This window comes from Colletes gigas, unplaced genomic scaffold (genome assembly GCF_013123115.1).
Source record: "Colletes gigas isolate AHSC1104 unplaced genomic scaffold, ASM1312311v1 Colletes_gigas_Sc00019, whole genome shotgun sequence".
Lineage (NCBI taxonomy): Eukaryota > Metazoa > Arthropoda > Insecta > Hymenoptera > Colletidae > Colletes > Colletes gigas.
This window is the reverse complement of record NW_025106648.1, coordinates 3,219,752-3,239,508: the sequence shown is the minus strand read 5'-3', so window position 1 is coordinate 3,239,508 and position 19,757 is coordinate 3,219,752. Positions and strand designations below refer to the sequence as shown.

General features: G+C 32.5%; 1 protein-coding gene across 1 annotated transcript; it reads right to left on the bottom strand.

Moving 5' to 3' along the window:
* Positions 1 to 669: 669 nt before the first annotated feature.
* LOC122400638 (elongation of very long chain fatty acids protein 7-like) lies at positions 670 to 19,415 on the bottom strand. Its single transcript, XM_043402186.1, has 8 exons — positions 19,300 to 19,415; positions 18,118 to 18,166; positions 16,312 to 16,502; positions 15,218 to 15,298; positions 14,975 to 15,137; positions 14,087 to 14,226; positions 3,699 to 3,889; positions 670 to 958 (listed from the first exon to the last, which is right to left on the bottom strand). The coding sequence occupies exons 1-7, from the start codon at positions 19,363 to 19,365 to the stop codon at positions 3,725 to 3,727; spliced, it is 855 nt and encodes a 284-aa protein (XP_043258121.1). The 5' UTR covers positions 19,366 to 19,415; the 3' UTR covers positions 670 to 958; positions 3,699 to 3,724.
* Positions 19,416 to 19,757: the final 342 nt, after the last annotated feature.

Below are 19,757 nucleotides of genomic sequence, written 5' to 3'. Positions count from 1 at the left end.
TTCTATACCTATTGAGCTTATCACCTACAAACCACAGTTTATTAAAAAAAATTTTTAACGTTTTGGCAGGAAGAACACTCAATAGCAGAGCTAATCTTATGGCATTCGTATCATGAATTCTAAACGAAACTGATCTTTACGACACAAGTGTACTCGTATCGATCGATGGAATTATATTATTATTACTACTATAACGTTTTTATTACTCAAATTATAAAAAATCTACGTGTCGTAACAAAAGTGATCGTAACAAAGGCTGCTTTAAAACCTGACGTCAATATCGAAGAGAATGGCACTTATTACCATAATAATCTTTATTCCGACCAGACTTATGTTCGCTTAAGATAGAAATTCGAAATTGGTGGAAACTTATTCGGCGACCTGACGCTTCCCAGCGATCGTAAAAAAAAAAAGAAAATCGTGCCTCAAACCCGCGGAGATAAAAATGAAAATCCACCGCGAGAACGTGGAACGCTAACGTTGATCTACGATCTGCCAGATTTTAACGAAATCACGATCGCGACTGCGGTTTCGCGATGCAACGTCCCCGTTGTCGATATTACACGCAACAAAATGTAATACGTTCCTATCCGCCGGAGAAGGACGAAAAACAATGAAAAAAGAGTCCGACTAAAAGCATTCCTGCGAACAAAACACGAGCTGACTCGGATATACGAATTTTATTCTTCTATCGGGCGGTCTGTCTCGTATCGAAACGGTGTTTCCTTGGTTCCTGATGAATATCTTTTAGGTGTGTATCGTCCGTACGATGTATCACACGACGCGTCGCTGTATCCACCGCTCGATTCTGACTTTGTCCACTGAAATATTACCACGCGAACACGCGTCCTGGCTTTCGAGGGCGGAAGAGCTAATGAAGAGTCGACCACAAAAACTGGAATCTATAATTTTTACGGCGGCTGGCGGCTTTGGACGTTGCTATTCTTCTCGAAACGATCTGTCGACAGAAGGATCTAACATGAGTACAATTAATACGCGTAACTTTCGAGTTAAGTTTTAATAACAAATGTATGGGAATTGGGCGTGTGCCGGATCGACCCGATAAAATTAAACTTTGCAATCAGCGCGCTCGCGATATCGAAACGATTGTAAAACAATAATAAGGTTAAAGTCGGCGAATTTTCGAGTAAAATTCATTAAACCGACCGCTGGATTATTATTTCCACGCGATTATGATGAACCGTTCCTTTGTCGAACCGCGCGAAGACAGGGATGCGTGAAATTTCGATCGAACGAAACTAACGAAGCAATTTATTTGAGACTAACGAATTAATTTCTGTATCGGAAACAAATTAATTCTGTCGACGTAACGCCTACTTTTTACGGAAATAATTTCACGATAATATGAAAGTTATACCTTATTAGAATAATTGTTTAATCATGTAGTAAGGGCACCTTACGAAAGAGGCATACATTTTTTATTTTATTGATTATTTGCAAAAGGAGGCTAGAGAGGAACTTAATAGGATCTATTCTTTATATTGTCGGTTCGTTTTAAAAAATTAATTGATTCTGTACAGCTATTCTATACAGGGTGTTCAGCCAGCCCAGGAAAAAATTTTAATAGGAGATTGTAGAAACCAAAATAAGACGAAAATCAAGAATATCAATTTGCTAATGGAGGCTTTGTTAAAAAGTTATTAACGTTTAAAATTCCGCCCCTACTGAATTTTTTTCTCAAAAATGCGCAGGAATTCGGGGATATGTCTACTCAACAAAAATGATTGTAATTGACCCCCGCAACCGAAAATAATTTTTCCAGAACGATTTGAAATTTTTTTTTTCCGTCGAAAAATTTCACACATTCTCGAATTTTTTTCTAGAAAATGGGTAGGAATTCAGAGGTATATCTATTCACCAAAAATGATTGTAATTGACCGCTGAACCGAAAATAATTTTTTCAGAACGATTTAAAATTTTTTTTTTGTTGAATTTAGGCACCTAATTAGATTATCGGTAAGGAATTTTTTCTGGAAAGTGTGTAGGATTTCGGGGGTATGTGTAATGACAAAAAATGATTGTAATTGACCCTCACAACCGAAAATAATTTTTCCAGAACGATTTGAAATTTTTGAATTTAATTGTTAATAACTTTTTAACGAAGCCTCCATCAACAAATTGGTATTCTTGATTTTCGTCTTATTTTAGCCTCTAGAATCCCTCAATTCCTCATTCTTTTATTTGATATGTATAAAATGAATGCACTAAAATGTTTCACTCTTTTGGTAAACAAAACGATCGTTATCTTAGAGCAATTTTAATATTCGAAGGCGGCAATATCGTGGCCCGAGAGTGTTTTCCTTGAATTGAAATTGAAATCCTACATGCTGCCATTTGGGACGAAGGAAATGATTATTCCAGGATGATAATAACGCGAAGCATTCGACCAATTGTGTTCGAAAATTATTATACAGAGAGAAAATTAATACTCTAAAGTTGGCATGTGCAGTCTAGTCTCCTGATGCAAATCTCATAGAGCATCTATGAAATACCAGGTTAGTCGATTCAATGTTATTTGAATGCACTATCATTAAAGCAAAGAGCTTCTACGCTCTGAACTGTTCTATTTCTGTTATAAACAAATTCAACTTCAATTAGTCACGTTTTTGAGCATTCATAAATCTTCCTCGGTATAATTTTCATGATTTCATACATACAACAATGTAAATAATTCAACAATGTTTTTTTTTAATGTATTCGTATTTCCTTAGTCTAAAAGAAACCTTGTTTCTACATCCCCTTTGACATTCATATTTTCCGGGTGTGTATATTCTATTTACGATTCCTGAGCGGACAAAATATTTGGCACTCACTTTGATAAACACAACTGGTTCCATTCAACTGTTTACAAACAAAGCTGGGTATTTTTTACGTACCACTTTGCTGAATATTTTGAAAACATTATCTCCGGATTTTAATCCATTGCAGAACGGTCTGCAGACAATATCGAAATACTCTGCCAAAGAATTTAACAAGGTTACTAGCAAGTGCATTCTAGATGTGTTAGAAAGATAAAAAGATCGATGATAAGACAGGCTGACATTCAGATGCAAGAAAATCATTTTGAGCACCTTTTATATTTCTTTTTTTTTTGCTCTTATGTGGGTCGATTGAAATTTCTTATATAGCTTAGTTGGCCATTTCGTCTCTCCTTTTCCTCTATACTAAACTGATGTCTTTATTATAAGGATGCAGACAGTTAGAGTTAACATTTTTATACTATCACAAATCCTACTCAATTTTTAAATTCAAACTTTTACTTATTTCATGAACAGTCTTTGCAATTTTCACGAACATTCAAAATAGTTTAAAAGTGAAATAGTTAAGACAGTGGACACGTAGCTATTGATTTCTGTGTTATTTAAAGCAGACAGCTTGCATGTAGCTTGAAACAGAATGAGTTGAAAAGATTTTCTCTCGATAGTCTCGCCGATTCTACTAAAGATTTCCTCTTACGAGCAACAAATTGCATGTTCCTCTAATTATAAGCACTATACTCCCGGAACGACCGCGGCAGTATACACGATACACGTATCGTCATAATTATAGCATAAACTTCCCGAAGTATATCAAGATTTCTATTTTACAATCCGTTAGTCCGACGATGTGGTGAAAACATACTCGTATTAACGTACTGATTAATTGCAAACCGATCAGATATTAAGGGCTTTGCTCACCTTCGTCCTCGTGGCTCGTCGAAACATTACTCGGTCTTTTTTCTGAGATACGATTTCTTGTAATAGTCGCAAAACATGTAGAACATTGTAAGAATCTGTGACATGTAAATGTAAGCCACTGGTTTTCGATTCGGTTCGCAGGAGGGTAACAGAGCTTGAAACGTGTGACACACCATAATCACAAATTGGATCTGCAAACAGAGAAAAAATATTTCCACGTCTTATTTTATATGTTTTGCATAGTATAAATGTACAGCTTGCTTCTTAGTGCTTATGGTTACTTTTACTGTGCTTTTTAAATGTTTAAATATAACATGTAATTGAATACTTTAATTGCCTACATTTTAATTGTACTCGTTCTCCATTTTTGTTTGTAACACTTCGTAAGTTTCAAAATAGTTCATGAATATAAACGTTTGTCAGGATGAGAAAAATAAAACCAACACTTTTACTATAGTTTTAAAACTATTTTGTTACGACGTTAAGATTATTATGCATACATAAGAAGATTTTCAATTTTTTTACAATCTAACTGAAATGCATTCAGCCTGATATCGTATGAAACGAATTAATTTTTGGTATACTTGTAGCATTACAGTGTAGATATTTTTTAGTTCGATATTAATAACTAAAATTTTCGTTTAAAATAAGACTATATACAAATATTCAGCCTTCTAATACGTTTCGTTCTTGGGAGATGAGAGATTTATTATAGAGAACAAATAAATATTCTAATACAAAGCAAAGTTGAATAATTATTGATTCTTTCACAAAAACTGTACGCCGAATGAACGTAGTATTTTTAATTTTTTAAATATTCTAGGCCCTCGAGCATCACTGTTCATATCTTGGTTATCCCCCTTTCATAAATAAAAATACCTTCAACCACAGTTTTCTCATATTTCCGCAGGTAACTAGAAAAAAGCTGTGGAAACATTGCGTTGTAGTCTAATAATTCTCGCGCCTCTGTACCAACTGTGAACGTAGAACCACTGATCATTTGTCTATGCTCGCCAATACGCCAAGGGATTAAAACCGTATTATCCATTCGCAAGAAAGATAAGAAAGAAAAGTGTCTGCTTCAAGAGAGAAATCGTGAATATAGAGCATCGTTGTTCGCGCACAACAGGCTCATTAAGTTCTCTTTCTCTCTCCACGCTGTACACGTAACATAACACTTTACCCTGTCGCAGTCCTCTTCATTCCCCCTCCCCCACCCACCCCGTTCCGCTTCGTATAGTGTAAACGCTTTGCTTGAAATTAAACGACCACGTTACCCAATAAATCGTTCCGTCGATATCTCGCCAGAAATAAAAGTTCTCCGTTGGCGGATTATTTAATTAAAAACCGTGCCGACGCCACTCTCCCCGTCCTTCGGCGCCGCGCTTTCGTCGGCCGCCATTTCATCCCGCTGTTGTTCCTCTCGGGGCTCGAACCCAAATCGAATCGCTGTTCGCAACTACACGTGTAATTCTGCATCCGGCACTTACGACCTTTTCAGCTCTCGTGAAAACCTGGTTATCGAGTTAGGAAGGACGATCGTCGAATATGGCCCGATATGCGCATTCCGTGCCAAGTGCAACACACGCTTACCTGGCCGTGTGTTTCGTATTCATTGGAAGAACGTATTGCGCCTTTCGACAGCCATTCGATAACTAAAAGTACGACCGCATTCCGCGCTCTCTTCCCTTTTCCTTCGTTTCGAGTATTTAAAAATCATTCTACTAGAAAATATACATTAAATTATATTTGTAATTGTACAATTTCTAGACGAGTCCTTCTTATTAAGAAGTATGCGGAGAATCAGAAAATTATGAAACTTTGAGGATGTGTATGTTTCGTATTGTGTTTTTCGACAACCATTCGATAACTAAAAATATGAGTGAAAAAACATTGCTCGTTCTGTTTCCTTTTTATTCGTTTCGAGTATTTAATAATAATTCTACTAGAAAATGTAAACTAAATTAAATTCGTAACTTGTATATTCGTAATTGTGCAATTTTTAGACGATTTTTTCTTACTAAAAAACATCTGAAGAATCAGAAAATTATGAAACTTTGGGGATGTGTATAGTATTTTTTCGTATTACATCTTTCGACAGCCATTTTATAACTAAAAGTACGACCGCATTCCACGTTCTGTTCCCTTTTCATTTGTTTCGAGTATTTAAAATTAATTTTACCAGAAAGTATATATTAAATTAAATTTGTAAGTTGTATAATCGTATTTGTACAATTTTTAAACGATTTCTTCTTACTAAGGAGCATGCGGAGCATCAGAAAATGATGAAACTTTGGGGATGTGTATAGTATGTTTCGTATTGCACCTTTTGACAGCCATTCAATAACTAAAAATATGACCACAAAAACATTGCACGTTCTGTTTCCTTTTTATTTGTTTCGAGTATTTAAAAATAATTCTACTAGAAAATATACAGAATGAAGCAGGAATTAGTTCCCAAGATTTTTTAGCCCCCTTCGTTGATCTGACAAAAAAATGGTTCCTATCGACGTTAATCAGTATGTAACCGACAAGAAATTGCAGTTGCTTAAATTTAAAAACAAATTGATTTTCGATAAAAATTTATGATCACTGTTATATTTTTATTTAAAAATAATTCTATTCTATTTGGAACTAGGTATTTTTAACTTCATAGTATTGTTGGCGACCTGCTACTCTATAACCTTCCATTTAACAATATAACAGTGACCTTAATTTTCTATGCAAAATATTCTTAATTTGTTTTTGAATTTAAGCAACTGTAATTTCTTGTCAGTTAAATACTGATTAACTTTGATAGGAAATATATTTTTGTCAAACCATCAAAAGGGGCTGAAAAATCGTGGGGACTAATTCATGCCTCACCCTATATATTAAAATAAATTCGTAACTTATACAGGGTGTTCGGCCACCTCTAGCAAAAATTTTAATGAGCGATAGTAGAGGCCAAAATAAGACGAAAATCAAGAATACTAATTTGTTGGTGGAAGCTTCGTTAAAAAGTTATTAACGTTTAAAGTGCCGCTCTTACTGAATTTTTTTCTCGAAAATGCGCAAGATTTCGGGGGTATGTCTATTCACCAAAAATGACTGTAATTGAACCCTACAACCGAAAATAATTTTTCCACAACGATTTGCAATTTTTTAATTTTCTCGAATAATTTCACACCTTCTCTATTTTTTTTCTCGAAAGTGGGCAGGATTTCGTGGGTATGTCTAATGACAAAAACTGATTGTAATTGACCCCCGCAACCGAAAATAATTTTTCCACAACGATTTGCAATTTTTTTTCTCCGTTGAAAAATTTAGGCACCTAATTGGATTTTCAGTAAGGAATTTTTTTCTCGAAAGTGCGTACGATTTCGGAGGTATGTGTAATGATAAAAAATGTTTGTAATTGATCCCCGCAACCGAAAATAATTTTTTTTAAACGATTTGAAAAATTTTTTTTCGCCGAAAAATTTCAGCACCTACTCGATTTTTTTTCTCGAAAGTAGATAGGATTTCGGAGGTATGTGTACTCACCAAAAATGATTGTAGTTGACCCCCGCAACCGAAAATAATTTTTCCAGAACGATTTGAAATTTTTGAATTTAATTGTTAATAACTTTTTAACGAAGCTTCCATCAACAAATTAGTATTCTTGATTTTCGTCTTATTTTGGCCTCAACTATCGCTCATTAAAATTTTTGCTAGAGGTGGCCGAACACCCTGTATATTCGTGATTGTACAATTTTTAGACGATTTCTTCTCACTGAGGAACATCCGAAAAATTATAAAACTTTGGGTGTGTGTAAAAAATATGCACACCCAACTTTACTGTTCCGTTGCCCTCAGTTTTCAAAGGATACGAATTTTTATAAAATAAAAACCTGATTTCGAGCAAGAACAAGGTATTACGAGGAAACTAAACCCGCTAGGAAGCACTGGCTGAGTCGAGAGAAGCACATTTGGCCAAACGATAGTTCTGACTAAGCAAAATACAGAAGAATTTGTACCCCTCGAATCGTAAAATTTGGGATCCACGATGATCCCAGGTATCCAACTACCCAGATGTCATAAAATTAATGACTTTGACTTCGAAATTAATGGCTTCGTTTTCGCAGCTCAGTATCTATTTGATCGTCTGAAAGTGAAATAATTAAAAGTGCACTTTTCGATGTATTTCGATTAAAAATTTATTCCCTATGCTTTCCATATTACTCAAATTTTCTTTCCACTGAACACATTTTAACATCATTAATAAAATTAAAAAAGAAAAACGTTGGAGTGCTCATATTTGCAAGTGTTTGCTTCACTTTTTTATTCGTCCGCTTCCGTATTATTTTAATCTATTTGCAACGAAAATTTAAAAAAATTGAAATTAATTGAAAATTTCAGCTATTTTCCAAATAATATTGTGTGTTTTAAGTACTAAATCCATTCCTGAAATTGATTCCACGTATTGCGGTACATATTGTACGTAGATATACAAGGGAACGCTCGTAAAATATCTATTTGGTTGATCTAATAGGTTTTTTTAATCTTTGCATGTGGTTTATTGGTTGTAATATTTTTAAGTGCACGATAAAGTTTGCCAGATCGTACCGTTTCATATTTGATTGTGGATATCCATAGACCATGATGGATGATTTCGTTAGTGACATACCGCAAAAAACTTTGCAAATACGCCTAGAGTGTTTTAATCGGAATCGTACATCTCAATTTTGCAATAGACTCAATCGTTTTCTAATATTCCTGTTGAAATAACTTTATAAAGATGTAGTTAGTTTGTAAGTCTTAATATTTTAGTGTTTTCCATTGAACGAGACATTTTCGTTTTGTTTGAGCTATTTACATTTGGTTTTACTATAATTCTTGCCATGTTAGTTTTCTAAATAACAATTTACCTAAATACTTTACTGATACTTATTCAAAAATTCTAGTGTTGTTCAATATATATGTACTTAGAAAATTTTTTTTAAAAATACAATTTATATATTTCCAATGGAAGTCTTAAGAGTTTCAAAAGGCTATTATTATCATTAATATTATTAAACATCTTCATCACACATCACAGGTATCTGAATATATGACAAATTGACGTAAATACAAATTATGTAAATACACAAGAAACGAGGCTCAGTACTGTTAAAAATACTGTTTTTAAAACCTAACTTTTATCTTGTAGCATTACATTTGAAATATTCAAGACTAGTGAAAAATAACCCGTTAGATATTTGCTCCATTAATTTCCAAAATAATCTTACATGATCGTTACTAATATATGTACAATTTGAACTTGATAAATGCAACACTGATGGCTGTACAAGAATAACCCTATGATACCCTTAAGCCTCCATTAAAAATATTTTTTAATATCACGAATAATGGTATTTGCTTAAATCGAATAAAATAAATTTCTTTCCATTTCCTCATATTTATTAAAGTAACTCTTACTTTCAAAATTTATTTGCAATGCACACAGCGTTTTGTTATGCGTAGTATAACTGGGCAGAGAGCGATTCCTCATAGAAATCTAAGTAGAAAATGTAGAATGAAATTCTGCCATATGAATATTTCGTTTTTAAGACAATTGTATTTGAAAATTTATCGGATGCTCGTGCGTTTGAATACGATTTCGCTGGCACGTCTGTCCATTACTCACTGTTTCTACTTGCGCTGATGTCAGAGTCGAACTCTGCACGCGTACCTAATAAATTTTCAAACTCGATTTTCTTGGAAACGAAGCTTCGTATGAAAAAATTTTATTCTCTCTTTACGTTTCATTTTTGCACAAAGAATCGCCCTCTGTCCGATTTTATCCCGAATAACGGTACGCCCAGTATATTATATTATACAGGGTGTTCGGCCACCTCTAGCAAAAATTTTAATGAGCGATAGTTGAGGCCAAAATAAGACGAAAATCAAGAATACTAATTTGTTGATGGAAGCTTCGTTAAAAAGTTATTAACAATTAAATTCAAAAATTTCAAATCGTTCTGGAAAAATTATTTTCAGTTGCGGGGGTCAACTACAATCATTTTTGGTGAGTACACATACCTCCGAAATCCTATCTACTTTCGAGAAAAAAAATCGAGTAGGTGCTGAAATTTTTCGGCGAAAAAAAATTTTTCAAATCGTTTAAGAAAAATTATTTTCGGTTGCGGGGATCAATTACAATCATTTTTTATCATTACACATACCTCCGAAATCGTACGCACTTTCGAGAAAAAAATTCCTTACTGAAAATCCAATTAGGTGCCTAAATTTTTCAACGGAGAAAAAAAATTGCAAATCGTTGTGGAAAAATTATTTTCGGTTGCGGGGGTCAATTACAATCAGTTTTTGTCATTAGACATACCCACGAAATCCTGCCCACTTTCGAGAAAAAAAATAGAGAAGGTGTGAAATTATTCGAGAAAATTAAAAAATTGCAAATCGTTGTGGAAAAATTATTTTCGGTTGTAGGGTTCAATTACAGTCATTTTTGGTGAATAGACATACCCCCGAAATCTTGCGCATTTTCGAGAAAAAAATTCAGTAAGAGCGGCACTTTAAACGTTAATAACTTTTTAACGAAGCTTCCACCAACAAATTAGTATTCTTGATTTTCGTCTTATTTTGGCCTCTACTATCGCTCATTAAAATTTTTGCTAGAGGTGGCCGAACACCCTGTATAATAGAAAGCAAAAAAGATCCATTTTGGGAAGAATTGAAAGAAACATTCTCCAATCTTACCACAATCTTATTTTCAATCTTAGAATACAACTATACTAGGTCAAAAAACTTTCCATAATCTAGGAAAAATTTATAAACGATTTTATTATTAATATGTACTATGCTTGCGAGAATTTTTATGTGTATTGCTATGAAAAAGTAACCAATCATTTTACGTTATTAATATTACAAGGTAAAGACCAAAATTATGTATGTTTATATATAAAATTATTTAGTAGTTATCAATTTGAACAAAGCTTGTAGTGTAAATATAAAAATAAAAGAATACGGTTGACTTCGATAAGCGCAAAGTAAAAGTACATTATTTTACCACCTCGGAAAGAGTATACTTTCTCTCAGAAAAGTATGATTGGTAACCCTAGTCGCTACGCTGTGTATAAAAGCTTTTTTTAACATGAATTTGTTACTGTTTTATATAACGTTTATTGTGGAATTTCCACAGACTACAATCTGATAAAAAAAAATGACATTTCCAAGCACGGTAGGAAATAATAGTAATTTTAACAATAAACTCGATTCGTTTGTACGGAAATTTGTTTACCAGTATACATCACTCTCGTTCTCACAAACTGGATGAATTTTCAGCGTGAAATATTAAAATCAATATGCGAAATAACAGGTTGAATCAAATTTTTTTTTTTTAAAGAATCGAGGAAGGTTACATGCATTTTATAATTCTTGCCTTTAGCGCATTAATGTTAATATCGATGTTAGGCAGATTGCAATAGAATTCGACATTCCAAGTATAAAATGAAATAAATCGATTTTTTTTTAACTGGATTTATTTGTGGTATTTCGTTATTGTAAAAAAGCGTTGGTTCTACATCCCCTTTGGCATTTATATTTTACGACTGTATGCATTTCATCTGCGATTCTTGTCACGCCTGTAGAAGCATAAAGAACAATTGCATTGTAGCTGTAACAGTTGGTTACGTGAAACGTATTGAATTTTGCATCGTTGTTTGAACCTGTCGATCTTTTCCAATGATTTTGTATGCAATTAATTAATTCCTTATCGCAGCGGTACAAACGATAAAAATAATGAAAATAAATATGAAAGCTGCATTTTCTAGAATATATCGATAACGATTACCGTTTTGAGTGATTTATTTAAGTATTCAGACATTTTATTTTATTAAACTGTAGAATATGTAGAAATAAAAGATAATCGTTCAAATCTGGGGTTAAATAGAATTTCGAGTCTTCTAATTCAATTAATCGATAAGTTACGCCTCAGTTTTAAAGTTTGTTATGTTATGAGAACTACTAGACGCGTTATAGTAATCAAATAACACATACAGTGCTATGATTTTGAGATGCATTTAATTATTAAAGAAGACTAATAATTATTATGCATGTTTTCACTAAAAATTCTGTTCTCTAACTAACGATACGAAGGAAAATTGATACAAAGGAAAGAAAAAAAGAGGTCTCAAATGAAGTTAGACTTTATGAATTGTTACGAGGAACACAAATTATAAAAAAAATTTGTTTCTTACAAAGCAAAATTCTTAGTTTTAGATTTCGGAAACATACACTTTTCCACGTCTGAGTTTTTTTTAATGTAGATTGTGTGGGCGAGTAGGGGTGAACGATACTCTTGCAGTAAAACTGTGGTAACATCGTATGTTGACACGAGTGAGAATTCTTTTTTCTTTCTTCCATCGGTTCGATCTTTCTTCTCGCTGCACATTCGACAAAAGAGAAAAGAATTCTCACTCGTGTTAACGCGTGACGTTACCACAATTTTAAGTGTCTCTCTCACTTCTGCTCACCTACAGAATCTATTTCAAGAAAACACTTGCACTGTAATTTGAAACTAAGAATATCGTGCACTTTGTAAGAAACCCATATTTTTATAATTTGCATTCCTCGTAACAATTTAGTATGCCTAATTTCATTTGTGTTCTTTTTTCGTTCGTTTTCATCAATTTTACGCTAACATTTTTACAGTATGACTCTTGGAATAGCTTACTTTCAAATTTACTTTTACTTTTTTATATTATTTCATTAGTGTGAAGCTAACTCGAATTAGAGTCGAAACGTTTTAAATTAAATTATAAGCTAAACTTCTCTTTGCTTGTTACAAGATTGAATAGAAGGTATTTTATTTTATTACAACAGCTCAATACTAATGTTTTTAGCTATTCTTCTCTGATTGGTTTGAAACATTTGAAACAATGATTCTAGAACATCAAGAAATATTGAACACGTACTTGTATTCAAGTGAAACCACCCCTTGAAGTTTATAAAAACAAATACAATAATTTCTATTTTATTATATATTGACGTAAATTTAATTCACGTCATAACTATGTGAATTATATTATTGTCGTTCACTCTTATCAGGTGGTTAACTATTCTTAGTCATTTAAATATGCATAGAAAATGCTAGAAAAATATAAAAGAATTCGCAACCCCGATGAGGATGACTATTGACAAAAAATCATTCATACAGTAAGTTATGACGTAAATTAAATTTACATCTTTTTTTTTTAAGCTAACAATGTAACAGGAGCATTTGTACCTCTCCTTATGAAATTTCAAAGGTAATTTCATTCCCTAAATAGGAAAGTAGGCCAAAACAAAAGATAGTGTATTCGAGCATGTCCTAGTTATCAAACACTTAGCATGATGTTTTTTAATGTTAAAAAAACATGCCTTAGAAGAGTGATTTCCTTACTAATTACTAAAACTAACAAAGGTTATAAGATTATACGGCTTTCAACACATTTTACTCTTTAATTTTATTAATTTCTTGGACTGAAATTTAAAAAATAAATGATTATTATGAATTTTTTAATTAATTTGATAGCTATTCTGGCAAATAGTACTTTCTAATTAAAATGATTTTTTTTTAAATAGCTACTTATTTGTTCCATTTACTTTAACTAATTGAAAGAATAGGTACTGTAAAAATGAATGTATAAAAACGATTGAGACACTAAATTTTGTTGTCTCATGCGCAACCAAAGACACCTAAAAACATCGTGTGACTTATAAACATCCTTATTCCCTTTTGCTTTTACTTTTACCATGAAAATGGTAAATGGTGGCGTTTCAGTATGACCTTTGAAATAGCTTACTTTCAAATTTGCTTTTACTTTTTGATATTATACAATTTTTTTATATTATTTTGTTAGTTTGAAGCTAACTCAAACTAGAGACGTTTTGAATTAAATTTAAATTTTAAGCTAAACTTCCCAAATTTGCTTGTGACGAGATTGAATAAAAAGTATTTTAAAAACATCTTGTGACAGAACTTGTAACCATCCTTATTCCCTTTTGCTTTTACTTTTACCAGGAAAACGTATTATCGCGCGTGTTCCGTTCATCGTTATCCGTTCAATGGCGGCGTTTCTACGAAAATGTCGTCCGTTGCTCGTTGTTTTCCATTCTGGCCATTGTTGGCTTAGATTAATTTACTTTGTACAGGGTTCGCTGCGGGTCGGTCAAACGTCAATAGCAATTCTGCTTTTGAAAAATTCGCCGCGCGACGAAATGTAATTTTACGATTACGCGATACGCGGCGTGTACGGTGAAATGAGCGAATAACGCTCCCAGCACGGCAATTCAGTCAGCGCAACGAGCGGCACGAGAATATATATGCATTGCGGGCTGTATGCAACGTACCAGATAGTGAAGTCAGATAGAAAATGGAAACGTACCATTTGTAATCCCGTAATGTATTGTTTCCAAGGTGCGATCCTCTTTTGCATTTCTGGGCCCAAGCAGGCAAGGAGATAATAGGTGTACATAATCACGTGCACTATGCAGTTTAGCATAATCGCGAACGTCCACATGCCGCCTGAAAATAATAGAATTCATCGTTTTGAACGGATTCCTGGAAATTCGATGCGAATAAAAGTTCGATCGTCGCGCGATAAATCGTGAAAAAGAATGTACTCTTTGGAAAAACTTCAATTTGTATTTTTTTATTATCTCTAACAAGGTGTGTCGTTTCTATCGAGTGATAATTCTTTTTTCAAATATGATGTAATGTTTCAATAATCTGATCCAGAAATAATTTAATTTGAGACGCGTCTCGCTTATATAGAAACGTAAATAAAAGAATGTGTTTCCATACTAATAATAATTGTAAAAGTTTCTTAAAAATTAAATAACTCATTAGGTTTGATAAAATTTAATTTTTGTCCACACTTATGACATGGGTACTGTCAATAATCTGATCCAGGAATAATTTAATTTAAGATGCGTCTCGCTTATACAGAAACGTATATGAAAGAATGTATTTCCTTACTAATTATTTGAATAATTGTAATAATTTTTTAAAAATTAAATAATTCCTTATTAGGTTTGAGAAAATTTAATTTTTGTCCACACTTATGACATGGTTACTGTGTTCTATTGTGGTGAAATTTATTTTGGAATATTTGATCAGAATACTATTGGGTATTTCGACCGTAGAATATGTAAAATGACGTGCATACTAAACACACAGTGTCTGTGTCCTTGCTAGTATCCCCGAATAGGTAAATGTATAAATGAACGAGATTAAACATGAAAGAAGCTAACTAAAATCCGAAACGATTTACCTGGAACAAATTTACACGCTATCCACGAAAGTAAAACGGTCGACGTGTGGTGATAAACGTGAAGGAAGGATGCTTGGTTGTATTTCTTTCTCAGAATGAAAATGACGGTATCGCTGAGCTCGAAGACTTTCAATATTAGGAGCCTCCATATCCATCGAGCCATCTATTAAATACAAAACAACTCTTATAATAGAGACTCTCTTATACTCAGATTTGCGTTTTCAAAAAGTCCTCTCTACTTACGCGAAGAGATTCAGGATCGTACGAAACAGTGTGAGACTCGCATCCTAGGGACAATCTTGTAGTAAATCCTGAAGTGAGCAGCTAAAAATTTGAAAAAACATTAAATATTTTAGGTGGCCGAAAATCAACAGACGAGGGCAATAAAATTTTGTAACGAAATAATGTAAAATGAAACAGTTTTTCCCAAACTTTTTTCAGCACGAAATAGCTTTCTTTAGTGGCTATTTGGTTTTTAAAGTGGTAAAATTCAATGAATTTTATGTTTGATAATAGTGTAGAAATAAAAAATGATCTATATTTATAATATTAGTTTAAAGTTGAAGCTGTATTCTGTATAAGAAAAATTATGCACCTATGGACCAAAAAGACACAAATTATCATTTTTAAATGAAAAAAATTAATTACACTAAATTATTAGTTCTTAATACAAATTGATTAATTGAAATACTGCAAATTTCAAAATTGTCACTTTTTGTCAGTTTTCGATTAGAGCAAAGTTTTAAATACTTTTCGTTATTCGTTATAATTGAAAGTTTGAATTTAAACTTGAAGTTAAATTTTTTATTCATCTTAAACAAATTGATATTCTAAATATGCTGCAGTTCCTCTATACTATAACAGTTTGTAATCTTTAAGTAAACAAAAATATTACAGTCAGTAATAGTTTATTTGATTTTTTTTATCTAGAATATTTCCAAATTTTAATTGATAAAACCTGTTCTATTTTACGTTATTATGATTTTTCACTAAAAAAAAATATTTGTATAAGCTCATGATACTATTCTTTGTTGTTTTACACCGGATACTGTAAAAATATTTCATTATTGGTGGATGCCAATGTTTTTTTTATAAGGCATGTCGAAATTTTAAGATATTAGATTAAATTTCGATTAGACATCAGTTTTGAAGACACAATAAATTAGCAGTAAGTGGGCTAAATACTACTCAGTATTCCTTTAATTACTAATGTATCGTCCATTTTCCATATTTGTGTGTAGTTCTGTTAGAATCATGATCTAAATGCATCGAATAGTTAAACTATGCTACGAAATATTGAAGTCATGCGTGAAATTAGTCGTATTTAATTAACTCACCCCATGGAATACCGCAGCGCTCGCGATTGCCATAAAGATGTTGTAAAAAATCATTACTCTATTCAAGCTGTACGGTTTTCGGTTTTTCATATAAAGTGGACCAAGACGAAGAACGAACGCCAGATAAAGGGATGTAATTCCTAACAATGGAACTGGGCTGCCCATTAAGAACCAGTCCGCTACTCTAGGATCTATAAAAGAAGATAGTTTCAAGTAAACAATGATTAAAAAAAAATAATAAGTAAAGGATGTCTTTAAAGGATGTTTGACTGCATTCTCACAATATGGCGTCCAATGGCACGCGACTCTTTTGCCCCTAACTTGTCATGATCCTGATAACTACCCAGGTTACTCATTTCTGACGTTGTAAATTTTCATTCACTATACTGTTTAATATAGCAATACAAACACTTTATTGAAAATATATATCAAATATTATAAGATAGGTTTTCGTGGTTTCTGATAAATAATTTGACAGTATAGCTTTATGAATATAGTTTAATTGGCCCCAGATTTCGATCATGTTCAGTAAAGATGAACTGAATAATTGTAAAAAAAGTAAAAATGAATACAATTATAGCATGAAACGAACGATAAATATGTAAAATTTTGAACTTTACAAATTTATCAAATTATTGTAAATATTGTATAAAATTGATAAAAGGAGTTTACCAAAAATTTTTAAATTTTGTGAAAATGTAAAAACTTCTACAATATCTTTAAAAAAAGTTTTTAAATTTATAAATTTGTAAGATAAGTAAACAAACACCAAGAGACCATTCGTGACTCTTATGGCTAAATTGCATTATTTAATGATGTTTTTCTTGTTTCACACAGTTATTTTTATTTGCTCCACAATTATTTAGACCATTATCGATGAAGATGTTTCAAATCTGGGATCGTAACTTTTAACATTAATAAAATTAAGCTACGATTGTACAGCTAAATTGTAACACTATTCATTAGTTATTTGACAAGACTCCCATTTATCATCATTAATTTTTTATAAAGATCACATCGTTTCGATAAGAGGTTAAATGTCCATGACGTCATTAGACATTCAATCGTGTATAAATTGGCAGACGGTGCCTATAGACGTTCTGACCGCGAATGTGTTAAATGTGTTAAACCGATATCTTCAATCATATACAGGGTGCTCTGCACAAATCCAGTCCTGGCCTTAAAACTATACCGAATAAAAAAAATTTTAATTTTCAAATTAGACAAATAGATACATACGTTGAACAGTTATCAGTTCATAACTATATATCTATAAATATCAAAGGATTTTTCCAAATTTCTTAGCTACAGAGTATATAGACCTTCTATAAACAATTAATAGAATTCATGAGAATATCAGTATATGTATAACAATTATTACAAAAAGGAATGGAAAAACCCAAATATTATAAATTAATTACATTAATTCCAACAATAAAACTTGCAAAAATTTGTTTTCTAATACCATCCGTTACGTTCTATAGATGCTTTGTATGAGATCGAAAATTTATTCGTAAAAGCGATTAAAAGCTTTTTTTAATATTTTTCAAATATTAGGTACGTGCTGAGAAAAGAACTCTAGTACAAACATAGTGGTGGAGTACAAAAACCTTAATTTTCACAAACTTTTTACATTTAGAAGCAACATTTCAACAAAATAAATTAAATTCAATAATATTATGCATCATTATTATCTTATTACTGCAGAATATAAAAGTAGGATAGACTATTGATAAAACAAATTATAAATACACTTCAGATGCATTGCAGAAAAAATGTATTATTAAAGTAAATTTTAAGACTGACCTGCTGCGTCCTCCATGATGTAACGATACGTTTCCAGGAATCCCACGTTCTTCAGGTAGTGAAGATATCGGAGAATTCGGACAATGCAGTGGTCGATAACAGGAAATAATCACGATAAAACATAAAACGACAAATGAATTAATAATAATGCCTACGAATGTGGATCGGATACACTATCACACGTACGACAAAAACACAAAAGAAAGCTGTAGTTAAAATCACGTTTAAACGTGAAAATTAATCGATCAAACGAAGACAAAGCTTGGAAAAGAATGTGTGTTATAATTGTCGATAATTTAAGTGATATTAGGTAGATCTTCTGAACGACACGAGAAGGACGAACCATTTAAACGATTGCATCTCTAACGATGCATCGATGCACAGTTAAAATTGTAAAACTGTGTATTTAAGAAAAATGATAAAATTATGAAATAAATACTCGTTTATTAGTTTTACTATCAACGTTTGAAAAAGCAATAAAATTATTTCTAACCCAAAGCTTCACAGACACTATAAAAATTTCGTAGTATATTTCCAAATAAGAAATAACAAAGTTTAGAATATAAAAGAAGATACAAGCATAAAAATTGACGATAATTAATAAAAACTGAAATACAGCTTCTTCATAAGGCACTAGTATTCGTAACCATAACTTCAATTATGTTTTTACAGTGATAGGTTGCTTCAAACCATTTTTTTTTAATGCGCAATGAATGCACGTAAGTAATCGCGCGACGTGTACGGAATTTTACGAAGATACTTTTTCGAGCATTCGTAATACTTCATAAATCCGATACAAATGATTTATGGAAAATATTCTCTTGTATCGGCGAGTACTGGTGATCGATCGAAACTCGTTTCTACACCTTGTATTTTAATAATGCATTGAAGTAAATTGTAGAAACTAGTACTCAATAATAAATTTCTCAATTTTCTAGAAGCTTTTTACGTGATCGATCGAAACTCGTTTCTACACCTTGTATTTTAATAATGCATTAAAATAGTAGATTGTAGAAACTACTACGCGATAATCTCTATTTTTTACAAGCTTTTTACGGGAACATAAGGAATCTACTGTTAACAGGCGCGATGTAATTTTGAAATTTTCTAAACAAGAGTGGTCAATTGGCAGTAAAGCTTTGGATTGTCGACAAGATGGTCGAAGAAATGAAAAAGAAGTACCTGTGACACGTGAATTGGGAGACCTTTCCCATCCTGGCCATCGAGTTTGCAGATATCGACTGACATTCGGGTTAGTGAACGCTTCGAATGGTTACTATCGACGTTAACACCGTCTTTCGCGGCAGCAGCCTACTGTCTAAGTTCATCTGCAGGGCAAGCACCCCTAGCAGTGACTCGGAGACAGGAACGTAACACACAAGCCCGATTCCCTGCAAAGGGTTTCTCGCACACCCTATCTTAATACGATAAAGAAACACGTTCAAGACCTGTACAGTGAAGCATATTATTTGCATATTTACTATCGATTACGTCTGATCGTTACACTTTCCATCGAACCACGCCAACAGAAAATTCATAAATTTGAAATTTATAATAATGATTTCGTGCAACGCTTCGAAACACCAATTTATCGGCATAAACTAATGGAACTAGCTTCCTTGTTCTTAATTGCTGGAGAA